The sequence below is a fragment of the Bos taurus genome, chromosome 6, assembly GCF_002263795.3.
Source record: "Bos taurus isolate L1 Dominette 01449 registration number 42190680 breed Hereford chromosome 6, ARS-UCD2.0, whole genome shotgun sequence".
NCBI classification, from domain to species: domain Eukaryota; kingdom Metazoa; phylum Chordata; class Mammalia; order Artiodactyla; family Bovidae; genus Bos; species Bos taurus.
Window position 1 is genome coordinate 25001450 of NC_037333.1, and position 25259 is coordinate 25026708.

Genomic DNA, 25259 nt, shown 5'->3' on the forward strand with positions numbered 1-25259 from the left:
TTATCTCAATAGATGCAGAGAAAGCCTTTATTCAACATCCTTTTATGATAAAAACTCTCCAGAAAGCAGGAATAGAAGGAACATACCTCAACATAATAAAAGCTATATATGACAAACCCACAGCAAACATTATCCTCAATGGTGAAAAATTGAAAACATTTCCTCTAAAGTCAGGAACAAGACAAGGGTGCCCACTTTCACCATTACTATTCAACATAGTTTTGGAAGTTTTGGCCACAGCAATCAGAGCAGAAAAAGAAATAAAAGGAATCCAAATTGGAAAAGAAGAAGTAAAACACTCACTCTTTACAGATGACATGATCCTCTACATAGAAAACCCTAAAGACTCCACCAGAAAATTACTAGAACTAATCAATGAATATAGTAAAGTTGCAGGATATAAAATCAACACACAGAAATCCCTTGCTTTCCTATACACTAATAATGAGAAAATAGAAAGAGAAATTAAGGAAACAATTCCATTCACCATTGCAATGAAAAGAATAAAATACTTAGGAATATATCTACCTAAAGAAACTAAAGACCTATATATAGAAAACTATAAAACACTGGTGAAAGAAATCAAAGAGGACACTAATAGATGGAGAAATATACCATGTTCATGGATTGGAAGAATCAATATAGTGAAAATGAGTATACTACCCAAAGCAATTTATAGATTCAATGCAATCCCTATCAAGCTACCAACGGTATTCTTCACAGAGCTAGAACAAATAATTTCATAATTTGTATGGAAATACAAAAAACCTTGAATAGCCAAAGCTATCTTGAGAAAGAAGAATGGAACTAGAAGAATCAACCTGCCTGACTTCAGGCTCTACTACAAAGCCACAGTCATCAAGATAGTATGGTACTGGCACAAAGACAGAAATATAGATCAATGGAACAAAATAGAAAGCCCAGAGATAACTCCACGCACATATGGAGACCTTATCTTTGACAAAGGAGGCAAGAATATACAATGGACTAAAGACAATCTCTTTAACAAGTGGTGCTGGGAAAACTGGTCAACCACTTGTAAAAGAATGAAAATAGAACACTTTCTAACACCATACACAAAAATAAACTCAAAATGGATTAAAGATCTAAATGTAAGACCAGAAACTATAAAACTCCTAGAGAACATAGGCAAAACACTCTCCAACATACATCACAGCAGGATCCTCTATGACCCACCTCCCAGAATATTGGAAATAAAAGCAAAAATAAACAAATGGGACCTAATTAAAATTAAAAGCTTCTGCACAACAAAGGGAACTATAATCAAGGTGAAAAGACAGCCTTCAGAATGAGAGAAAATAATAGCAAATGAAGCAACTAACAAACAACTAATCTCAAAAATATACAAGCAACTCCTACAGCTCAATTCCAGAAAAATAAATGACCCAATCAAAAAATGGGCCAAAGAACTAAATAGACATTTCTCTGAAGAAGACATACAGATGGCTAACAAACACATGAAAAGATGTTCAACATCACTCATTATCAGAGAAATGCAAATCAAAACCACTATGAGGTACCATTTCACGCCAGTCAGAATGGCTGTGATCCAAAAGTCTACAAGCAATAAATGCTGGAGTGGGTGTGGAGAAAAGGGAACCCTCTTACACTGTTGGTGGGAATGCAAACTAGTACAGCCACTATGGAGAACAGTGTGGAGATTCCTTAAAAAACTGGAAATAGAACTGCCTTATGATCCAGCAATCCCACTGCTGGGCATACACACTGAGGAAACCAGAAGGGAAAGAGACATGTGTACCCCAATGTTCATCGCAGCACTGTTTATAATAGCCAGGATATGGAATCAACCTAGATGTCCATCAGCAGATGAATGGATAAGAAAGCAGTGGTACATCTACACAATGGAGTATTACTCAGCCGTTAAAAGAATACATTTGAATCAGTTCTAACAAGGTGGATGAAACTGGAGCCTATTATACAGAGTGAAGTAAGCCAGAAAGAAAAACAGCAATACAGTATACTAATGCATATATATGGAATTTAGAAAGATGGTAACAATAACCCTGTATATGAGACAGCAAAAGAGACACTGATGTATAGAACAGTCTTTTGGACTCTGTGGGAGAGGGAGAGGGTGGGATGATTTGGGAGAATGGCATTGAAATATGTATAATATCATATATGAAACAAGTCGCCAGCCCAGGTTTGATGCACGATACTGGATGCTTGGGGCTGGTGCACTGGGACTACCCAGAGGGATGGTATGGGGAGGGAGGAGGGAGGAGGGTTCAGGATGCAGAACACATGTATACCTGTGGCAGATTCATTTTGATATATGGCAAAACCAATACAATATTGTAAAGTTAAATAAAAAAAAAAAAGTAGGTGGACTCACAGGTTGCAAGTTCAAAACTTACTATAAAGCAACAACAATCAAAAGAGTATCCTACTGGACTAAAGATAACATGCAGATTAATGGAATAAAACAAACAATCCAGAAGTGAGCCTTTACACTTACACTCAATTGCTTTTCAACAAAGATGTCAGGACAATTTAGTGGGGGGGGAAAAATACTTTCAACAAATGCTGTTGGGACAACCAGGTGTCCACATACAAAAGAATGAATTTGGACTCCCTACTGCACATCATATATAAAGATTAATTCAAACTAGATCAAATATTTAATTTAGAGCTAACTATGAAACTCTCAGAGAAGGAAATGGCAACCCACTCCAGTGTTCTTGCCTTGAGAATCCCAGGGATGGGGGAGCCTGGTGGGCTGTCGTCTCTGGGGTCACACAGAGTCGGACACGACTGAAGCGACTTAGCAGCAGCAGCAGCATGAAACTCTTAGAAGAAAACATAGGGGTAAATCTTTGTGACCTTGGACTTCCAGTGGCCTCTTGGATGTGACCAAAAGTACAAGCAACAAAAGGAAAAATAGATTACTTGGGTTTCACTACAATTAAAAACTCTTGTGTTTCAAAGAACATTATCAAGAGAGTGAAAAGACATACAGAATGGAAAAAATATTCAGAAGTTATTTATCTGACAAGGGACTTACACCCCAAATATATAAGGAATTCTTACCACTCAATAATAAAGACAAATAATCCAATTTTTTAAAAGGCAAAGGATCTGAATAAACATATCTCCAAAGAAGATGTAATAATATGCAGTGGCTAGTAAGTGCACTGAAGAATGCTCAACATCATTAGTCATTAGGGAAACACAAATCGAAACAATGGTGAGGTACCACTTCACATCCACTAGGATGGCTATAATTTAAAAAGGGCAGTAAGACTGTTGTTGAAGATAAGGAGATATCAGAAACCTTATACACTGCTGGTGGAAATGTAAAATGGTGTAGTCATGTGAAAAGCATTTGGCAATTATTAAAAGTCTAAACATACAATTGCTGTTTGACCCAGCAATTCTACTATGAGGCATATACCCAAGAGAAATAAAAGCATATGCTCACACAAAAATTTGTAGACAAAAGTTCATGACAGAATTACTCATGATAACTAAAGGTGAAAACTACCCAAATGAACATCAACTGTTAAATGGTATATTTATGTAATGGAATATTATTCAACCATAAAAAGAGTCAAATATTGGTCACTAGTGGTAAAGAACTCACCTGCCAATGTAGGAGATGTAAGAGTCGTGGGTTCAATCCCAGGATCAGGAAGATCCCCTGGAGGAGGGCATGGCAACCCACTCCAGTATTTTTGCTTGAAAAATCCAATGGACAGAGGAAACTGGCAGGCTACCATACATGGGATCACAAAGAGTTGGACACGACTGAGCCTGCACACACACACACACACACACACACACCCCACACAGGCTGTTATCACAGAAGTAGCTGGGATTTGCCAAGCATCACATAGCCGAGGTTTCTTAGCTCCCAACATCTTGAGCTCAGTGCTCTGCATCAACTTGCTTTTGCCGCAACAACAGAATCTCTATAGAATGTTTCCTCCAAGGCCAATGCCACCACCACTACCAGTACCCCCCAAAACCCTCTTGCTTTTTAGTCTTTTTTCTTTTCTCAATAACACAATAAGTGTGCTGGTCCAAAGTTTTAAAAAACTGGGCTTAGAGCTTGTTTTTAAGAGCTTCTGACTGCTGCTGTTTCCAGCAGTGTATTTTCCAAAGGGTTCTGACCACTCATTAGAGCACCTGGCCTATTCTGTAGAGCTGTAGAGGCTCTGTTGTAGGTGTGTCTGTGCTCAGAAAGTGACGGTAACAGATAAATATGGTGCTCAAATTAATGGATGGCTGGATGGCATCATTGACTCAATGGACACTAGTCTGAACAAACTCCTGGAGATAGTAAAGACAGGGAAGCCTGGCGTGCTGCTTGGGGTTGCAAAGAGTTGGACATGATTTAGCGACTGAACGACAACAACTAAGTAACAGAAGACAAAAGCAATTCAGTAGGAATTCCACATATTTATTTCATCACATATCATCTTAAATTTACAACTAATGGTGGGCTACTTAAACTTCCATAAATCCCATAGTGTGTGTGTGTGTGTGTGTGTGTGTGTTTTATGGACAAGTGAGCACCTGTTATCTGTTTGGATCCTGTCACTAACACATGTGTCTTTTTATTAGTAAATACTTGAAAATGGTTAACATATGAAAAGGTGAAAACTATCCAAATGTCTATCAACTGATAAATGGCATATTTATATAATGGGATATTATTCAACAGTAAAAACAGTAAAGTACTGATCGCTAGTAGTAAAGAACTCACCTGCCAATACAGGAGATGTAAGAGATGTCTCTTTTAATGTTTCTTTTAATTCGTACAGATAGAGACATTCTTTTCTTGATTTCATATTTTAGAATCCAAATCCATCAGTTTCTTAAAGTATTATTAAGTTCTCCTAGCTTTTGTAGATTATAGTCCAACAGACAGGAACTTCCACCACAAAACAATTGATCGAAAGATAAAAAATGATGACTATTTGACGATCTTCCTTATAAAGGACAGTGGACCATACTGAAGTCTCAAAGAGACACAGCACAAAAAAAGTCAAATGGAGTTCCTGAAGTTAGTATTTCTAATTCTGATAAGTTCAGTCTGACGTTTTTGTAAGGCAGGAGGCAGAGGCCTGACAGGCTTTCTTCTAGCCATCGATGTGGCCAGCACAGAGATGAGATGGTACGTGTCAATTCTGTGTGCCTCCTACCTCAAGGCTCAATAAAACTAACAGTAGAAGAGATAAATATTAATTCTTGAACATAGTTGACAGAAGCCTTTAAAAGTCGTGTCCCTTTTCCCTCATGCCCCCTAAAAACAGCAACAAAAAGGTCCATTTTCCTGATTGGGCATGTTTGGTAGAGACAAGCCATGCAAGATTTTACCAAGGACTTCATACAGTGATTGAACATTTTTGAAACAAAACTGTGCTCCCCCCTAGTGTGTGTAGGTCTTTTTTTTTTTAAACAATGGTTTCTTCTTAGGGCAGAACTAGTTTCACAGTAGTAAATGTGATTTGAGAGAGATGCAGGAAAACAGAACGCTACTAAAGTATCACATAGAGTGGCTCAGAATGACCCTGTAGGTAGTATCAAATGATTCAGGCCCAAACTTAATTATGTGAGGTTTTTCATCACGTTCTACAAAACTCTTAAATACAGGTAAATATGTAAACACTGTGCTCTCAGAGAGCAATACTTAGGCATGTCACGTCTTATCCCTTCTGGCGAGATGAAGTCTAATGAAACAGCCCCCATCAGTTTCAAAACCAACCACTGGAACTGCTCTCTGGTTGAGGAGCAAACACCACCTTGCACATGTCAGAGTTCTCTTGGTGCAGCGGGAATTCACATCCTCCTATTAGGCTTTCTTTTCTCTTCCGAGAGATGTAACCTCTGCCTGTGGACAGCCTTTCATATTTTGTCTCAAACTGCCTGCATAACAGCAACAATAACAAAATCACACACATATTAAAGTCACACCACACCCATCAGAGCCCAGCTATTGAATGAATACTTCAAGCTTCTGAGTCAAAGCCAATTGAGAAAGGACGTCAGTACCAAAGCTTTCGTTCCCACTAATGGGGTGATTTTTTTTCTTCCCATTTCTTTTCCCACTAACAGATACACTTCACAGGCCTGGGATATGAGAGTCCTGCCACTCATTTTTCTGGCATGAAGGACCAAATGCCTCTCAGATTTTTGGAGATGCTGCTAAGCTTTGTAGGCCTTGCTATGTCTCCCATCCCTCATTCCAGGGGCCCTGCCTTTGGGGTACACCCCTTTTAGTAAGGAGCAAATCCATCTGGGTTTAAGCCAACAATGCTGACAGGGAAACACCCCCAGAGCTCTGGGCCAAGTGAAATGTGGAACCAGATCAGTTAGCCTTGTGCCTGGGCTGCTGGTCACTGCATTTTGACCACTGGAAGGTTGATTTTCTTTTTAATGTGTTAGTGGAGGTTTATTCTAGACACGTGCGTGTGTGTGTGTGTGTGTGTGTGTGTTAGTCACTCATTCATGTCCAACTCTTCGTGATCCCATGGACTGTAGCCCGCCAGGCTCCTCTGACCATTGGATTTTCTAGGCAAGAATACTAGAGAGGGTAGCCTTTCCCTTCTCCAGGGGATCTTCCTGACCCAAGGATTGAACCCAGGTCTACTGCATTGGCAGGCAGATTCTTAATCTTCTGAGCCACCAGGGAAGTCCATTCTAGACATAAGTTAATATAAATTAACAACGGCTTAATAGCCTCAGGGAAGCTTCCCTGGTGGCTCAGATGGTAAAGAATCTGCCTGTAATGTAAAAGACCTGAGTTTGATCCTCAGGAGATCAAATTGCCAGGAGAAGGCAATGTCTACCCATTCCAGTGTTCTTGCCTGGAGAATTCCACAGACAGAGGAGCCTGGCAAGCTATAGTTCATGGGGTTGCAAAGAGTTGAACACAACTGAGAGACTGAGCATGCACACACAAGTACTCTAATAAAAGCATGTTTTTTAAAATTCAAAATCCCCAACACTTAAGCTTGAGCCAAAACTTAAACCAGGTCAAGTTGCTGTTATATGGATTACATAAAACTTGTGAATTCATTTGGGCTTTTAAGCCATGGTAAATGATTGTCAGATGTTCTGTTTTGAGCTTTCTATCCAAGAGAAAACTGTGAAAACAGCTGATAGTAAACACGTATCTAGTGTTTTTGCTGAAACTATGTGGAAACTTACACTAAATCAAATCTCTTTGTTGCCTTGATAAATTATTTCTGGGCTAGAATATTATCTCCAGAATCAAATGAACTTGTCATTATAGTTTCTTGGCATGCTAGAAACTGACTTTTTTTTAGTCATCAATTATTCTTTACTCATTTAAAGAAAATTCATGTCTCACTGGGTTTTACCATTTTCCTTTAATTTCTGTGGAATGCTCAAAATTGGGTGCAAGTTCCTGGTGAACTCTTGATGTCCCTGAGACATTCTGTAAGTCCTGTTTCTTACCTGTATGGAACATCTTCCTTGTCCATCTGCAGACAAACTAAAAATGGGTACTGAGAAAACTGCACCGTGGAGATAAACTCCAAGCCTGCTTCTGTTTCTGCACCAATTTCCAAGCCAGCTTTCACAAAAGAGGAGTCCACCGTGATGCCACCAGTTATTAACACACTTACCCTAAAAATTGAGCAAAATAATCCATGAATCACATTTAACTGAGCTGAACTAACAGACCATGGGGTCTGAATTTCTGACATTTATAACTGGAAAGGTGACCTAAATTTTCTTAGAATTCTGTTGGTACCAGAGCCTGGATAGTTCTAGGAATTGGGCAGTGAAAATTTGCCTTACCTCTGAGTCCTCTCCCAGCCTTCAGTTCTAAATGTGGGAATGAAATGTCTATCTGGCATTAATGTTTGATAAGGGCATACCAAGAGCCAAGAGGAAAAGATGCCTGGGATCTGGTCCTTTCAGAAAGTCAGAAATACCTGATTATCTTAAAATCTAAGCTCACCCAGAGGACAGTGGATGTTTACAACAATTTTCTTGGTACTTATCTCTCTTTTGGCTTCTATGTAGTTATTTTAATTCATTTCATTACTTTCTCTAAAAGGTCTTTGGTGACAGAAGTCTATGGTTGCCAAGGTATTTTTTAAAAATATATAGTATCATGAAGAACAATTCCTACAGCATGTACATTGCATGGCTCAGAAAGGACAGATATCATAGGTTCTCCAGTGATCACCTAGACAGACTGGACTGAGTAGGATAAAGTCTTGGGGGAAAATGAAGAGGATATGCAATTCTAGAAGGCTTACTTCTGGGACCACTCTAATTTAATTGCAGACTTCAGATGAAATATGAGTTGTACTTTACACTCTTTTGATAGACCTACTAATGTTTGCCGTCCTACTCACAGCACACTTGCTGTTGTTGCCAGTGAAAAGTAGGTCGGAGGTGGGAGCATTTAAATCCCTGAATGCTTTACCATACCTTCTCACATCTTACACTCAACAAAGGCTTGCTGCTGCTGCTGCTGCTAAGTCGCGTCAGTCGTGTCCGACTCTGTGCGACCCCATAGACGGCAGTCCACCAGGTTCCCCTGTCCCTGGGATTCTCCAGGCAAGAACGCTGGAGTGGGTTGCCATTTCCTCCTCCAATGCATGAAAGTGAAAAAATTAAGTGAAGTTGCTCAGTCGTGTCTGACTTCTAGCGACCCCATGGACTGCAGCCCACCAGGCCCCTCCGTCCATGGGATTTTCCAGGTAAGAGTACTGGAGTGGGGTGCCATTGCCTTCTCCGCAACAAAGGCTTAGATCATCTTTAAATGAGCAAATGGAAAACTAAAGATGAATTGGCTATAATGTGGACACTGGCAGACACTTAGGGATATTGTGTCCCTTTTAAAAAGCCAGCTATTTTTTTGGCATTGCTGTTGTTGACTTCCTTACGCAAATAATTCAACTCAGTTTAATTTGGGAAAACTTCTATCCAGAAAATACATGAAAAAGAGGAGAATGATGACTGATTTGGTGGGAAGCCCTAAATTATATTGCTTATCCCTCTGAAAGCTTCTCCCATTTCTCATTCTTTGGTTCCTTTCAGTAACCCTGAAGGTCATCTTTCATGTTAAGTGTGCTACCTTTTGATTTTTCTCAATTCTTTCACCCATTGTTCAAAATAAATTTTAAAAATCTAATTTTAGCACTCCTATCTCACTTCTGCCCCACTGTATTTTTAAATATCCAAAAATGTAAAAATCAATTTCATTTTTCATTTTCTTTTCTTCAATACTATAACAAACAGAAGAAAAATTCTTTTGATTATAATGCTAGTTCAAAGATGCTTTAAGGTCAAAATAAAATGCTTTCATTTGATCTGATGGGTCAATTAAAAAAGCTAAATGACCTGAGGAAATTCTGTTTAGAAAAATGAACACTGATAAATACACTTAAAGGACTCAGAATATTTAAGACTTAAATTCTGCACAAAAGTTATCATCTTTTTATTTTTCTCCACTGAAGACAGCAAAAGAAGAAAGATTTTAAATCTCAACAAGAGGGATAAGCTAAAATAATTTGCTTAAAAGTAAAGTTTTCTGACAGCATTGTCAACTACTAAAGTGGAATATTTTGTTACCCTGCTAATTTTATGACTGCAGCCATGAAATTAAAAGACACTTGCTCCTTGGAAGAAAAGCTATGACCAACCTAGACAGCGTATTAAAAAGCAAAACAAAGGTCTGTCTAGTTAAAGCTTTGGTTTTTCCAGTAGTCATGTATGGATGTGAGAGTTGGACCATAAAGAAAGCCGAGCACTGAAGAATTGATGCTTTTGAACTGTGGTTTTGGAGAAGACTCTTGAGAGTCCCTTGGACTTCAAAGAGATCAAACCAGTCAATCCTAAAGGAAATCAGTCCTGAATATTCATTGGAAGGACTGATGCTGAAGCTCCAATACTTTGTCCCCCTTATGCGAAGAACTGACTCCTTGGAAAAGACCCTGATTTTGGGAAAGACTGAAGGCAGGAGAAGGGGATGACAGAGAATGAGATGGTTGGATGGCATCACCGACTTGATGGTCATGAGTTTGAGCAAGCCCCAGGAGTTGGTGATGGACAGGGAAGCCTGGCATGCTGAAGTCCATAGGGTCATAAAGTGCTGGACACGACTGAGCAACTGAACTGAACTGAAAGTGGAATACCAAGAGAAGATGGATGTCTCACCCACTGGGCAAGGTGTCCATGGATGTCTTTAAAAGCAAAAAGATCCTTCTCTAAGTTGTATTAGATACCTACCTGCTCATGAGGATCTATGGTAAGAATGACTTCCCATGGTTACTCCCTACTCTATGATTTAATGATTACAAATAGAAAGCATAGATTTTGAGGGGTTGGAAGGTTAAAGGATTCCAAAAACATATCTCTGCATATAGAGAACAGACTTGTGGTTGCCAAGGGGGAGTGGGATGGCAAAGGGAAGGACTGGGAGTTTGCTATTAGAAGTGGCAAATTATTATATATAGAATGGATAAATAACAAGGTCCTACTATATAGCACAGGGAACTATATTCAATATTCTATGATAAACCATAATGGAAAAGAATATGAAAAACAACATATATATGTATCAATAAAACTGAATCAGTTTGCTATATAGCAGAAATTAACATTGTAAATCAACTATACTTCAATAAAATTAAAAAAGAAATATCTGTGGTTCTTTTCATAGAGTACTATACAAATGCTTACCGATTTTTCACTCGGGTTTTAGATTCACGATACCATAGACTAAACTCCATGGCACCTGTAATATCAATAGCTAGACCACCTTGAACATCCATATTGGCCTTAAGTCCAGATTGCAGCTGAAGCTCCTAGAAACAAAAATATGTAATAATAGTTAGAAGGAGAAAGGGAAGGAGGAAGAGGGGAAAGGGGAAGGTGAAGGGAGAGGGGAGGAGAAGCAGCAGCACAATTTAGCCAGCCCCTAATAGCACATTCCTCCTGCAATACCACTGGAGTTGTGTTAATGTTGAAGTCTTTCTCTAGGCTGGGAAACACATTCTAATCTTGATCACTGGAAGTAGAGTACTGATAATGCTACATTATTGAATCAATTAAAATAATAAACAAGTAAAGTGTCAGTTGAGAAAGGTGCTTTCTCTCAACCATTGCCTCACTTTGGGAGGAATATGGTTTTCAAAGTGGTTCTCTGATGAGTAGCAGGAGCATCTGTGGAACGTGTTAGGAATGCAAGCTCCCTATCTACTGAATTAGAAACTCTGAGGGTGGTGCCCAGGGATCTGTGTTTTAACAAGACCTCATGTGATTCTGATGTACCCAAATTTGAGAGCCACCAGACTAGGAAAAATGAAGCCATCTCCCTCGGAAATCCAGCATTGGCTTTAGGGTGGGGATGAGGGCTGGGATAAATGATTTCCAGAAGTCTTTTAGCACGTCTGTAGTTATGTGCTGTGTCAAAGTAAACTGCATCTTGCTGGCAAATGTAAGGAAAGATAAAAACTGCTGGTGCAGTATACAAATTCTATGAATTGCCTAGGAAAGGAAAGCAGGGAAAGAAAGGCAGGGTAACTTAACTAAGACTTAATACCCTACTATTTGAAGTTTGGAATGACATCAATATAACATAAAAGATCACCATGAACCACACAGCATATTCCAGAGTGACAGCAATCACGTAGAAACATAGTCCATCCTCAGCAGCTTTGTAGTTGTCTGAAGCCCACTGTTTTATACCGATTGCCAGCATATACCTTTTAAGTCTCTCAATTTCTGTGTACACTAGATGGGGTGATGTTGGCTGAAAACTTCTTCAGCTGGGCTGGAATCAGATTGCCCGGGGACAATGTTGGAAATGACAACAGTTCTTCAAAAAAGGCTCAATACTCTTAATTTTTATATTCCTCCGAAGATCTTAGATTCGTGGCAACTGGCAGCATGACTAACTTCTTTATGTAACTACCCTACTCAGACCAAACAAACCATGCTTTCATCAACTGTTAATGCTGCAATTTTAATTTCTAGAGAGGATTGTGTTGGTCATTAATCTCCCTGGATTTTCTCCAACTTTCAAAAAGAGTGGCAAGAGTCTCAGTCATAGAAATAGGTTTACTAAAAAAGTCTGATTGTGGCATGAAACTACTTTTGGTCTGAAAGATATTCAGATGAAAACATGAGATTCTTGACACAGAGCTCAGGACACACACATTAGGAGACAGCCCTAAGGATACCTGTTGCTACATTAAGTCTAGAACAAAATGTGGTTGTGGAAGGATGCAGGGGTTGTCTCAGGCATCATAACTAGTATGAAGGAAAACAAATTATCCTGAAAAAAAAACAAATAATCATGTTCAAATTGTAACCCATCCTATGAACTGCAGAACCAAGATACAAATTCTGCATTTGTACCATGATGGTAATTGCTTCCAAATGGGCCCTACGGTGTGCCCTGCCTCAGAAGTATTTCTTTCTTTGGGTCATATTCTATATTTCCAATTGAAAGCTATAATCTTGTTAGTCCACCCAACTCAGCAGAGGTCTATGACATAGACTTTGGTTTTCCCACTGACCATACATTACGTGGATGTCAAAACACACCATGCACCATGGGAAAGAACATTTCACGGCTATTAGACAATGTTCCTTTTGTGGGGAGAGAGCATTTCCACTGCAGTGTGGGTTTTGAGGAGAGCCTTGGCTTTCTGGGAAGATTCCATCTCTCATGCAAAGGGATCAAAGAAGAGTTCTTACATATAATCACAGACGAATATGTTCAGGATAGACCACTGACCCCAGTAGAAGGACAAACCACGCTTTCCTTCATGAAAGGGACTAAATCACACAGCCCAGTGGTTTTACTTTTTGAGGGATGTAAATAAGTAGAACTAATGGTTTTTGAGTATCTGTTGTGCCCCTTGAAGCTCTATATTTCGTATCTCATTTCATTTCCATACAAATCTTCCATGGTTGGCATTATATCTGAAGATTGAAAAGAAAAATGAGGCTTGAAGGCTACCTGTGGAGCTAGACTGATAATCCAGATGGTCTCTAGTGGGGAGACTTTTCTACTACCATACATGACTATCACAGAATCATAACTCTCACTTGTCTCCTACTGTGCAAGGAGGCCTGTTCTAAGAAATATGGCAAAAAAAGATAAAGTACAGGCTTATGGGCTTCCCTGGTGGCTCAGCAGTAAAGCACCCGCCTTCTAAGGCAGGAGACTTGGGTTCAATCTTTGGGTCAGGAAGACCCCTTGGAGTAGGCAATGACAAACCACTCCAGTAGTCTTGCCTGGGAAACCCCATGGACTGAGGAGCCTGGTGTTCTACAGACCATGGCATCACAAAAGAGTCGGACATGATTTAGTGACTAAAACAGCAATAGGTTTATGTCCTATTTGACTCAGAGTGCATATTTAATTCTTGTCCATGAACTAGAAGAACAAGATACTGGAGCTTTGTATTTGTAGCTAATAGGACCCCTTTGATCTTTTACTTTTGGTCCTAAAGGTGTTTCTTATAGCTCAGACACCTATGTTTTGATAACTCATCCCATTGCTTCCATTCAGGAAAGTATGTTCCTTGCTGGCTAAAGAGGATCCCCCTATTAATCTGACTTTATCAAACATCCTTCTCTGAAGAGTAATCCAATTAGCCAAAAGAGAGAGAGAGAGTACAGAGTAATTCCATCTGCCCTGGTGGCTGTGACAGTCCCTCAACTGCCAAAATTTCCTGCAATGTCAGCACTTGACCTAGAGTGGTATGTGCCTCTCAAGCTGGAATTGCATTACTGGAGCACTCTGCAGAGCCAGGGAGACTCAAACAGCTCATTTCTATAATAAATTGAGATCTGCAAAATACTTCAATTTAAAATACACTGCCACGGGGCTATGTTTAATAGCTAAGTGAAGATCTTTCTCTTAGAATATGCCTGTGATGCCCTAGCTTAATTAATAAAAAAAATACAATAACTTAATCACTTTGCTGTATGGTAGAAACTTACACAACATTTTAAACCAACTATACTTCAGTAAAATATTGTTTTTTAAAAAGAAAAACCATAAAGATAATCTAGATCAGGGGTTGGCAAACTATGGACTGCAGGCAGACCTGGCCCACTGACTACTTTTGTAAATAAAACTTTATTGGAACCCTGATGCACTCATATGTTAATATATCATTTATAGCTATTGTCACTCTACAATGGTTAAGACCATATGTCTCACAGAGCCTGAACTATTTACTTTTTTCCCTTTACATAAATTGTTTCCCAACCCTGGTCTAGATTACTATTTATGTTTGCATCAACTTTAATATCTGATTCAGACATTAAGCATTGCTGATGGGAAGGTGAGTACATATAGATGATATTGAACTGTGATTATTCCTGCATCTTAAATTGTGAACTACTTTCTCAGCACTCTTAGGACTTCTTCAGAGATTCTTTCATTATGAATAGATTTCCCCAGCACTTTCCTGGTGGTCCAGGGGTTAAGAATCAACCTTGCAATGCTGGGGACACCAGTTTGATCTCTGGTCTGGGAAAATCCCACACACTGTGGACCAACTAAGCCCATGAGCCACAACTACTGAGCCCACGTGCTGCAACTGTTGAAGTCTGTGTGCCTAGTCTTGCTGCACTCTGCAACAAGAGAAGCCACCATAGTCAGAAGCCTGCATACCTAGAGAAAGCCCATGTGCAGCAACAAAGCCCCACCACAGCCCCCCAACTAAAAAAAAAAGATTATCTCCCACAGGTAATACTTTAATGGAAATGTGCAGTGTAATGATGTGCAGTTCTCTGATTAATTTGAGAACAATTTTTCATGTGTGATTTTGAGAATTAAGGGGTATTAGAGGCATTGCTTGTTTTCTTCTTTTCATTCATAGTAAGAGAAACACAGTTTTGTTCAGAGTGTTGGTACAACCACCAAAAAAACTATATTTACCAGCTTCTCTTGCAGCTAGAGAGCCATATGACACAGTTTTGATCACAACAAAGGACTTCTATTTGCATATGGTTTTATTTTTTAGAAATAGATAGGGCTTGTAGGATAGTTCTTGAAAAGAGTCAGACTCTGCTGCCCCTTACCCTTCCCTCTCCCTTCCTGGAATGAGAAATTAGTGCTGGAAGTACAACAGCCATCTGAGAATCTTGAGGTGGCAAGATGAGGTTAAAAGCCACAAGTAAAGATGGAAAAAGAACCTGCATCCTAATAATACCTAAGGTTGCCATATCAACCCTGGACTATCTACTTCTAAATATTTTTTACATGATAAAAATCAAACTATTTGGTCAAACTACCCTAAATTAAGTTTTTGTTGTTGTTGTTGTTATCTATAGCTATCCTGAACTGTTATGAAGAATAATAAAGAAAGGGAATTAATTTCTAGTCGCAACCAATGATGTTTGGGTGGATTTTTAGGAAATCTGATACTTCAGGTCACTTACAGATCTTAAAATTTTTGATTTCAAAAACAAAACCCAACACATCAAAATCCTTGAGTTATCCAGCAAAGAACAAAGCTAATAAAAAAATTGAACCATCTGTTCCAAAAACCTTACTTTATGTGTAGGAATTCCTGGTATAAAGCTATGAAATAACTTCCCAAGAGTACACAGGAGGTAACTCAGTTCAATTCAGTTAAGTTCAGTCGCTCAGTAGTGTCTGATTCTTTGCAACCCCATGGAATGCAGCACACCAGGCTTCCCTCTCCATCTCCAGCTCCCAGAGTTTACTCAAACTCATGTCCATCGAGTCAGTGATGCCATCCAACCATCTCATCCTCTGTCATCCCCTCTCCTCCCACCTCCAATCTTTCAGAGCATCAGGGTCTTTTCAAATGAGTCAGTTCTTCACATCAGGTGGCCAAAGAATTGGAGTTTCAGCTTTAGCGTTAGTCCTTCCAATGAATATTCAGGACTGATTTCCTTTAGGATGGACTGGTTGGATCTCCTTGCAGTCCAAGGGACTCTCAAGAGTCTTCTCCAACACCACACTTCAAAAGCATCAATTCTCAGGTGCTCAGCTTTCTTTAAAGTCCAACTCTTACACCCATACATGTCTACTGGAAAAACCACAGCTTTGACTACAAGGACCTTTGTTGGCAAAGTAATGTCTCTGCTTTTTAATATGCTGTCTAGGTTGGTCATAACTTTCCTTCCAAGGAGTAAGCGTCTTTTAATTTCATAGCTGTAGTCACCATCTGCAGTGATTTTGACTTTATTTTGCCCCCCAAAATAAAGTCTGTCACTGTTTCCACTGTTTCCCCAACTATTTCCCGTGAAGTGATGGGATCAGATGTCATGATCTTAGTTTTCTGAATGTTGAGTTTTAAGCCAACTTTTTCACTCTTCTCTTTCACTTTCATCAAGAGGCTCTTTAGTTCTTCTTCGCTGTCTGCCATAAGGGTGGTGTCATCTGCATATCTGAGATTATTGATATTTCACCCAGCAATCTTGATTCCAGTTTGTGCTTCATCTAGCCCAGCGTTTCTCATGATGTACTCTGCATATAAGTTAAATAAGCAGGGTGACAATATACAGCCTTGATGTACTCCTTTCCCTATTTAGAACGAGTCTGTTGTTCCATGTCCAGTTCTAACTTTTGCTTCTTGACCTGCATACAGATTTCTCAGGAGGCAGGTCAGGTGGTCTGGTATTCCCATCTCTTGAAGAATTTTCCAGTTTATTGTGATCCACACAGTCAAAGGCTTTGGCATAGTCAATAAAGCAGAAATAGATGTTTTTCTGGAACTCTCTAGATTTTTCAATAATCCAATGGATGTTGGCAATTTGATCTCTGATTCCTCTGTCTTTCTTAAAACCAGCTTGAATATGTGGAAATTCATGGTTCACATACTGTTGAAGCCTGGCTTGAAGAATTTTGAGCATTACTTGGCTAGCAATTGAGTGCAATTGTGTGGTAGTTTGAGCATTCTTTGGCATTGCCTTTCTTTGGGACTGGAATGAAAACGGACCTTTTCCAGTCCTGTGGCCACTGATGAGTTTTCCAAATTTGCTGGCATATTGAGTGCAGCACTTTCACAGCATCATCTTTTATAATTTGAAATAGCTCAACTGGAATTCCATCACCTCCACTAGCTTTGTTTGTAGTGATGCTTCCTAAGGCCCACTTGACTTCACATTCCAGGATGCCTGGTTGTAGATGAGTAATCACACCATCGTGATTATCTGGGTCATGAAGATCTTTTTTGTACAGTTCTTCTGTGTATTCTTGCCACCTCTTCTTAATATCTTCTGCTTCTGTTAGGTCCATACCATTTTTGTTCTTTATTGTGCCCATCTTTGCATGAAATGTTCCCTCGGTATTTCTAATTTTCTTGAAGAGATCTCCAGTCTTTCCCATTCTATTGTTTTCCTCTATTTCTTTGCATTTATCACTGAGGAAGTCTTGCTTATCTCTCCTTGCTGTTCTTTGGAACTCTGCATTCAAATGGGTATATTTTTCCTTTCCTCTTTGCTTTTCGCTTCTCTTCTTTTCACAGATATTTGTAAGGCCTCCTCAGACAGCCATTTTGCTTTTTTAGATATCTTTTTCTTATGGATGGTCTTGATCCCTGTCTCCTGTACAATGTCATGAACCTCCATCCATAGTTCATCAGACACTCTATCAGATCTATTCCCTTAAATCTATTTCTCATTTCCACTGTATAATTGTAATGGATTTGATTTAGGTCATACCTGAGTGGTCTAGTGGTTTTCCCTACTTTTTTCAATTTAAGCCTGAATTTGGCAATAAGAAGTTCATGATCTGAGCCACAGTCAGCTCCCAGTCTTGTTTTTGCTGACTGTATAGAGCTTCTCCATCTTTGGCTGCAAAGAATATAATAAATATGATTTTGGTATTGACCATCTGGTGATGTCCATGTGTAGTTTTCTCTTGTGTTGTTAGAAGAGGGTGTTTGCTATGACCAGTGCATTCTCTTGGCAAAACTCTCTTAGCCTTTGCCCTGCTTCATTCTGTATTCCAAGACCAAATTTGCCTGTTACTCCAGGTATATCTTGACTTCCTAGTTTTGCATTCCAGTCCCCTGTAATGAAAAGGACATCTTTTTTGGGTGTTAGTTCTAGAAGCTCTTGTAGGTCTTCATAGAACCATTCAACCTCAACTTCTTCAGCGCTACTGGTCAGGGCATAGACTTGGAGTACTGTGATATTGAATGGTTTGCCTTGGAAACAAACAGAGATCATTCTGTTGTTTTTGAGATTGCATCCAAGTACTGAATTTTGGACTCTTGTTGATTATGATGGCTACTCCATTTAAGGGATTCTTGCCCACAGTAGTAGATATAATGGTTATCTGAGTTAAATTTGCCCATTCCAGAAGGTAACTAGTGGAGGCAAAAGTCAAACCTAGGCTATTACTTCTGAATAAACCACAAAAGCAAACTTCCCCAGAAAGTCCTATAGTCTGTACATTTTAATCCAATCTCCGCATACTTCTTCAACTCAAAAATACAAGTTAGAGTGCAAGTGATCACTTTAAGGATTTTTCATAAGATCCTCTTTTTAGCAAATATTCCATTTTTATATTGCTATGCGCCAAAGAATTGATGCTTTTGAACTGTGGTGTTGGAGAAGACTCTTGAGAGTCCCTTGGACTGCAAGGAGATCCAACCAGTCCATTCTAAAGGAGATCAGCCCTGGCTGTTCTTTGGAAGGAATGATGCTAAAGCTGAAATTCCAGTACTTTGGCCACCTCATGCGAAGAGTTGACTTATTGGAAAAGACTCTGATGCTGGGAGGGATTGGGGGCAGGAGGAAAAGGGGACGACAGAGGATGAGATGGCTGTATGGCATCACTGACTCCATGGAAGTGAGTTTGAGTGAACTCCGGGAGACGGTGATAGACAGGGAGGCCTGGTGTGCTGTGATTCATGGGGTTGCAAAGAGTCGGACACGACTGAGCGACTGAACTGAACTGAACTGAACTGATGCTTAGTAAGACCGGAAATGTCAAGTTATTAAAGAAAAAAAAAATTAAGCATTAAACACACTCAAACTCAAAGGTTATTCAGATTAACCCTCTTCTGTTTCTGAGAAAATTCCATGAAACAGACCATTCCCACCCTACAGTAACCTGGTCACCTAAATCTTACCATACAGAATATACTATTGTCATATCTTAGTACAGTAATATAAGATTAGGAGTGAAGAAAACTGAAAACTATTCTGAATAATGCAGGTCAAGTGAATGAAAGTACTCTTATTCTTTAACAATGAATGGACCTTTGTAAGGTTCTGTGAACATGAGAATGTGGGGCAAAGAGTGTCCATTAAACATGTGGTTGGTGTCAGTGATTGCTTGTGCCTCTGCTGATATGGTAGGGATGATGCACTACTTGAATCTTTACCAATGTCATCATGTTAAATGTCATCAGTAACTTATGAAGCCTTGTAGTTCAGTGCTTGTGTTCAGAAAAAAATATCATATTTGTACCCAAGAAGGCCAAGTGAAAGAAATAAGGCCATCTCTCCTCTGTTGAATCCTAAGTTATTTTCTCCATAGTTTCTTTTTTCTGTTCCTACCAGTTTCCTTCCCCCACTTTTAGTTTTACTGAGATATAATGACATTGTATTACATTCATGTTGAGTAGTTCCTCTTTTGCCTCAACAGTGAGACGACGTCTTAATCAGATAACACAGGCAAAAGAAAACCCATTTTCCTGTAGGTAAGGAGAAAGGACAATAATGCCAAGAGGGTCGAATGCTTAGAATGTGAGCTCCAAGGTGAGTGGAACTTTATCTTGTATCCTCCATGTATATAAAATGTGACTAGTATATTCAATATTCATGTGCAGACTGAATTACCTGGGAATGATCTATTAGCAGAAGAAGTCCTTTCACCACACTCATAGGGTCACTAGATGCTGACAGCATTTTGGACATCAAATCACTGTACCCGTTGAAAAAAGTGACAGGTCTGAGCTGAACATCAAAGAGGAGAGCTGACAAGCCAGCATAGGAGTCAAGGTTCTCTTCCCCCTCATCAGGAGTGGCTGCAATTAATGCCTCCAGTCCTTGGGCTTCAATGACCACCTAGGGAAAACGGATATAGCATTCATGGCATTAGTTCCCCGCCCGTTCTGTACAAGAGGATGAGCTACACCTACAACTTTCCTGGGGTTCCAAAAGTTGCCTGCAGCTGCAAAAAAATAGGCAAAAAATAAAACAAAAACAGCTCTGTGCCTGAATATGAGTTTGTTTTCTTCTTTCTTCTTTGTTTTCTTCATTTAATTCTCACAGCCACATTTGGAGGTACATGTGATTGTATCCATTTTGTAGATGAAGCCTGAAAAAACACTCAGATGGTAGAGATAGGTCTCAAACCTCTTCTGTCTGACTGCAAAGAACAGGAACTTTCCATTTAATGGCGTCATCCTAGAGACAGTTTCTGCAGAATTGTCATACACAGTGGATTGCCTGTCTCAGGGAGCCCCTGAAAACGAGGTGGAGAGATGTTGGCACAGTTGGCCCAAGTCTGTGCTATGAGAGGGTGTGCAACTCTCTAAGCCATGACTCACAACCTTCCACATAAAACCTTTTCCAGTAAAAGAAGAGACGTTGAACATCGAGAGCAGGTTCACACCCTGAGATCTACCAGACATAGGAATCCTACATATTCTCTGTCCTCCACACCCAGGGCCCTAGCCATGGGCGTTTGGCATTTCAGAGTGCATATCAGAAAACAGATGGTGATTCCTCAGGACAGAGGCATGGTTTCTGACTAGAGTCCTGTTAAACAGTGTAGTAATGCAATATTGATAAGAACTCAAGTTTATAGAACACTAAATCATTTCTAAAGATAAAGTGAGCTTATTTAGAAGATTATAGTTTTGATACGCATAAAAACTAAAAAGAGAGTATATTTTGAAATTAGGAAGCCTTTAAAGATTGTCACCAAATTTGGGGTAAAACTAAAGGGATGGAAGTCAGCCAGTTGTCAAATGTCTCCACTTTACTCTTTTCTGTCTTAGAAGTATTAGAAAAATTAGATCAACTCTTCGGAGAACCATATTCTATTATGAGAGCTTGCATTATGAAGAATCACTCTCTCCATAGAAACACCAAGAGAAGGAAATAGATTCTAGAATTAAATATCTGGAGCTCCAAGGAGTATACATATCTACGAGTAAAAATAAAATATTTTTGCAAAACATATGTGAGAAATACTGGCATGATTTCAATTTTGTGAACATTTGTACCTTTGAAAAAATATGGATGTTTGCATATTTGAAACTCTCTGGGACCATAAACCACACAGCCTCTTGCAGATGATGGAATCAGGATGACATGATAGATCCATGATTAATTTACACATTCTACAGTGTTATCATTAGTATATATTTTATCCTACTTCACACTAACTGCTTACATAGTCAAATAAGCAAAATTAATGAAAAAATGAGATACCTGGATACCATGAAGAGGAGTTTTCTCAATATACTGAAAGATGTTCAGATTACTTCTCCTTAGAATGCCAGAACCAGAGTAAAGAATGTCAAGGCTGTAAGTAGATGCCGAATGGGAAGTCCCTAATGACACCAACAAAAAAATCCGCAAATTTAACAACAGTCACAGCAACACTGAGCAGGGCATGGGGCAGGGAGGGAGAACCCCTTTCTGGGTTACGTACGTTCTACGTAGCCAGTATATGCAGAGGAGGACCCACTCTTGGAGAAACGATCGTAATTATGAGCGACCATTTCCTTCAGAACTTGACGGACCATTTTGCTATAACACAAAAAAGGAAAAAGCTGCATTGTGATGGCTGTTTCCCAAGTCAGATTTGGAAGGAACCCAAATCCTCAGTGGAAAAAAGAAGGGGCCAAATTTTCCTCGTGCCACTCCAAGACTAGGGAGGTGCCAGCTGGAGTGTCAGCATCAGGATGAGGGTTTTCCCCTTCATTCCTCAGATATCTGAAGTTTAGTTTGGTATCAACATGACAGCAAGGTGAGGACACCCAGCTATGAGATGGTTGAAGCTGAGTGATGGACACAACTCAGAAGTGGAAAACAACACGTTCTTTGAATCATTGTGGTTCTATTGTCAAATAGTATATACCTTTAAGGAAAATTGTACCAAACTGGAGAGGCTGCCCAATCTTTCTTTAAATGTTTTCCTATACCCTCTAGTGTTGTCTAATGTTCAATTAAAACGATACTTCACAAGGGACTTCTCTGGTGGTGCAACAGTTAGGACTTCATGAGCTTCCACCATAAGGGACACGGGTTCGATCCCTGGTCAGGAAACTGAGATCTCACAAACCACTCAGCATGGCCATAAAAAAGAAAAAAGAAAAGAAAAAGAAACATCCCAGTAAAACACAATGTGTGTGCTAAGTTACTTCAGTCGTGTCTGACTCTTTGCAACCCTATGGACTATAACACACCACGCTCCTCTGTCCATGGAATTCTTCAGGTAAGGACACTGGAGTGGGTTGCCATGCCCTTCTCCAGGGGATTTTCCCAATCCAGGGATTGAAACCATGTCTCTTTCATCTCCTGCATTGGCAGGCAGGTTCTTTACTACTAGCGCCCCCTGGGAAGCCTGAGCATCTCTTTCTAAGTAAGGCTTAACCTTCTAAGGGATAGGCTATGGACTTCAGTATCCTTGGGCTTCCCTGTAGCTCAGCTGGTAAAGAATCTGCCCGCAATATGGGAGACCTGGGATACCTGAGTTTGATCCCTGGGTTGGGAAGATACCCTGGAGAAGGGAAAGGCTACCCACTCTAGTATTCTGGCCTGGAGAATTCCATGGACTGTATAGTACATGGGGTCCCAAAGAGTTGGACACGACCAAGAGACTTTCACTCTTATTGCCATTCCTGACTACTTAACATTAATTGCATCAGTAATAATAAAATTTAAACAGCACAGCAAAAAAAGAAAATAATCCACCAAAGAAATCTGTACCTAGGTCTGATGTAGAACATTATTGAGAGGAAGAAGAAGAATGTTGCCTTACAGGGTTCACCCCAGAATCACTAGGTGATATGATTTTAGCATGGAGAAGAAAATGTAAAGAGCAGTCCTCAAATATTCACAGGGACTGCATGTGAGTGAGTGATTAGCTCTCTTCTGCTTTGCTCCAGGGATGAAGTAAGGCTGAGAGAAGATTTCAGTGCTACTGAAAATGTAGTTGGATTTTAAAACATTACTAACATTTGGCAATATGATATTACCAGACCGAACAGGAGACCTAGAGTGAAAAAAACCATATCCAGAGTTCCAAATCATAGTGCCAAGGCGAAGTTTAATCTGGCCTGCTAAATACTTCTCTTATGGGAAATTTGGCAAACTCTTTGGTTTTATGCAACATAACCCAGCATAAAGACCACACCGTTATTATTAGCCACATGTGTATCACATCATTATACAAACGAGCTTGGATAAGCAGAGAGAGGGGCGCTGTTCCCTACCTTGCAGGTGTTTCAAAACGTAGGATGTCTTGGACAATGGAGAGCATGTACTTATTCATTTCTTTGGGAAGTTCCCCAATAGAGAGCAGGATGTTTTTTACTTCCATGTAGGATGGATTGTTTTTTAAAATGATGGCAGCTGCAGTAGTACGCACAGTTTTTTCATGTATTTTACGATTCTGGTGGTATATCCTGTTCATAGTCTTCTTTACCTGTAGACAAGATGTTCAAGCTTGGTTAGCACACATCTCATCTCATGAATTTATACCGTGGCAGGAAGAGTTCATGCTCATAAAAATAGACATGTGCCTCTATATTTCCCACATTTCTTTGACTTAGGGTGGGGCCATAGTTCTGGCTAACAGACCATAAGCAGAATTTCTGTGGGTGACTTCTGGGCTGAGGCAGTTAAGTGCTGATATATCTTATCCCTCTCTTTCATCTACTACTATAGTGAGTTCATGGCCACATTTTCCCTTAGCATGGATTAGCCATAGCATGGATGAGAAGCCGAGATGTGAGAAACTGAGATTTTTGAGTCTTGATTGCTATGCAGCATATCATAGTATTACCTAACAGACATAGATTTTTCAAAGGTACTACTGCTACACGACAAGGGACCTCTGGAGAGAGATGACTATATGAACCTATATTCCTTACAATGAAATGCCTCAGAATTTTCCATCTTTTTAAAATTAATAGACTATTTTTTAGAGAAATCTTAGGTTCACAGAAACACTGAGCTGCAGGTATAGCATTCCTATATACCTCCTGATCTCCATCCCTTCCCACTCCCCCTTCCACACAACCTCCCCTCTATCAACATCCTGCATCTCAGTGGTACGTGTATTACATTTGATGAATCTATACTGATCATCATTATCATCCAAAGGCCATAGGTTATAATAGAGGATTTTCTTCTTCTTTTTTTTTTTTACAAAATGTTAATACTGAAGAAAATTCATCAAAATAATTACATCCTGTGGCAACAACTAATTTCATTAGTCACTAGCATCACCTAACAATAGGGGTTCTACACTAGGTATTTCTTTCAATTCTACTCCCCTCTGCCTTGTTCTCTCTCTCAAATGTTAACCTTGTTTTCGGGTACATAGGAATTAAGAAACTCATCAAAACAAAGACAACTAAGAAGAGACTGAGCCAGAATCTATCTGTCTCAAACACTCATGACCCTAATTATCACACTTCATAGCCTATCAACAAATGTAGCTGCAAACTTAGAGCATCATTCTGAGCAGGCAGTTTATCTTACACTTTGTAAACATTCTCTGTCCTAAAAAAATTTTTAATTTGGATGGCTTCCTGAATGGTCAGACTTAAGCCAGGTTATTCCCATGTCAAACAATTTAAGAGCGTCTTAAAACTTGTGGGGTGTGTGTGTGTGTGTGTGTGTTAATCACTCAGTCATGTCTGATTCTGCAACCCCATGGACTGTAACCCATCAGGTTCCTCTGTCTGCGAGATTTCCCAGGCAACAATACTGGAGTGGTTAGCCATTTCCTTCTCCAGGGAGATCTTCCCTACCCAGGGATCGAACCTGGGTCTCCTGCATTGCAGGCAGATTCTTTACTGTCTGAGCCACCAGGGAAATAAAGATATTTCAGAGAAGAATTTGTTTCTTAAAGTAAGAGAAGGTGCTTCAATATTTATGCTTCATGATATAGGGCATTATCTACTCAAAATGTGAGGCTACTTCAGAACCGACTTAAATCCAATTGAAGTTATTTCTAAACAGGAAAAAGAAATTCTTAGTTTGGGGGGGGAATAGGGTGACTTCAGAGAAGTTTGCATTTGACTCATGATTAGGCA

The 25259-nt window shown here is 39.6% G+C and overlaps 1 protein-coding gene across 1 annotated transcript in view; it reads right to left on the reverse strand.

Moving 5' to 3' along the window:
- Positions 1–4426: 4426 nt before the first annotated feature.
- MTTP (microsomal triglyceride transfer protein) overlaps positions 4427–25259 on the reverse strand; it is a 56714-nt gene continuing 35881 nt past the window's right edge. The window contains 7 exon segments of the mRNA NM_001101834.1: positions 4427–5913; positions 7468–7638; positions 10711–10835; positions 19819–20046; positions 21421–21542; positions 21644–21741; positions 23430–23641. Of these exon segments, the coding sequence (NP_001095304.1) occupies positions 5742–5913; positions 7468–7638; positions 10711–10835; positions 19819–20046; positions 21421–21542; positions 21644–21741; positions 23430–23641 (1128 nt within the window). The 3' untranslated portion in view covers positions 4427–5741.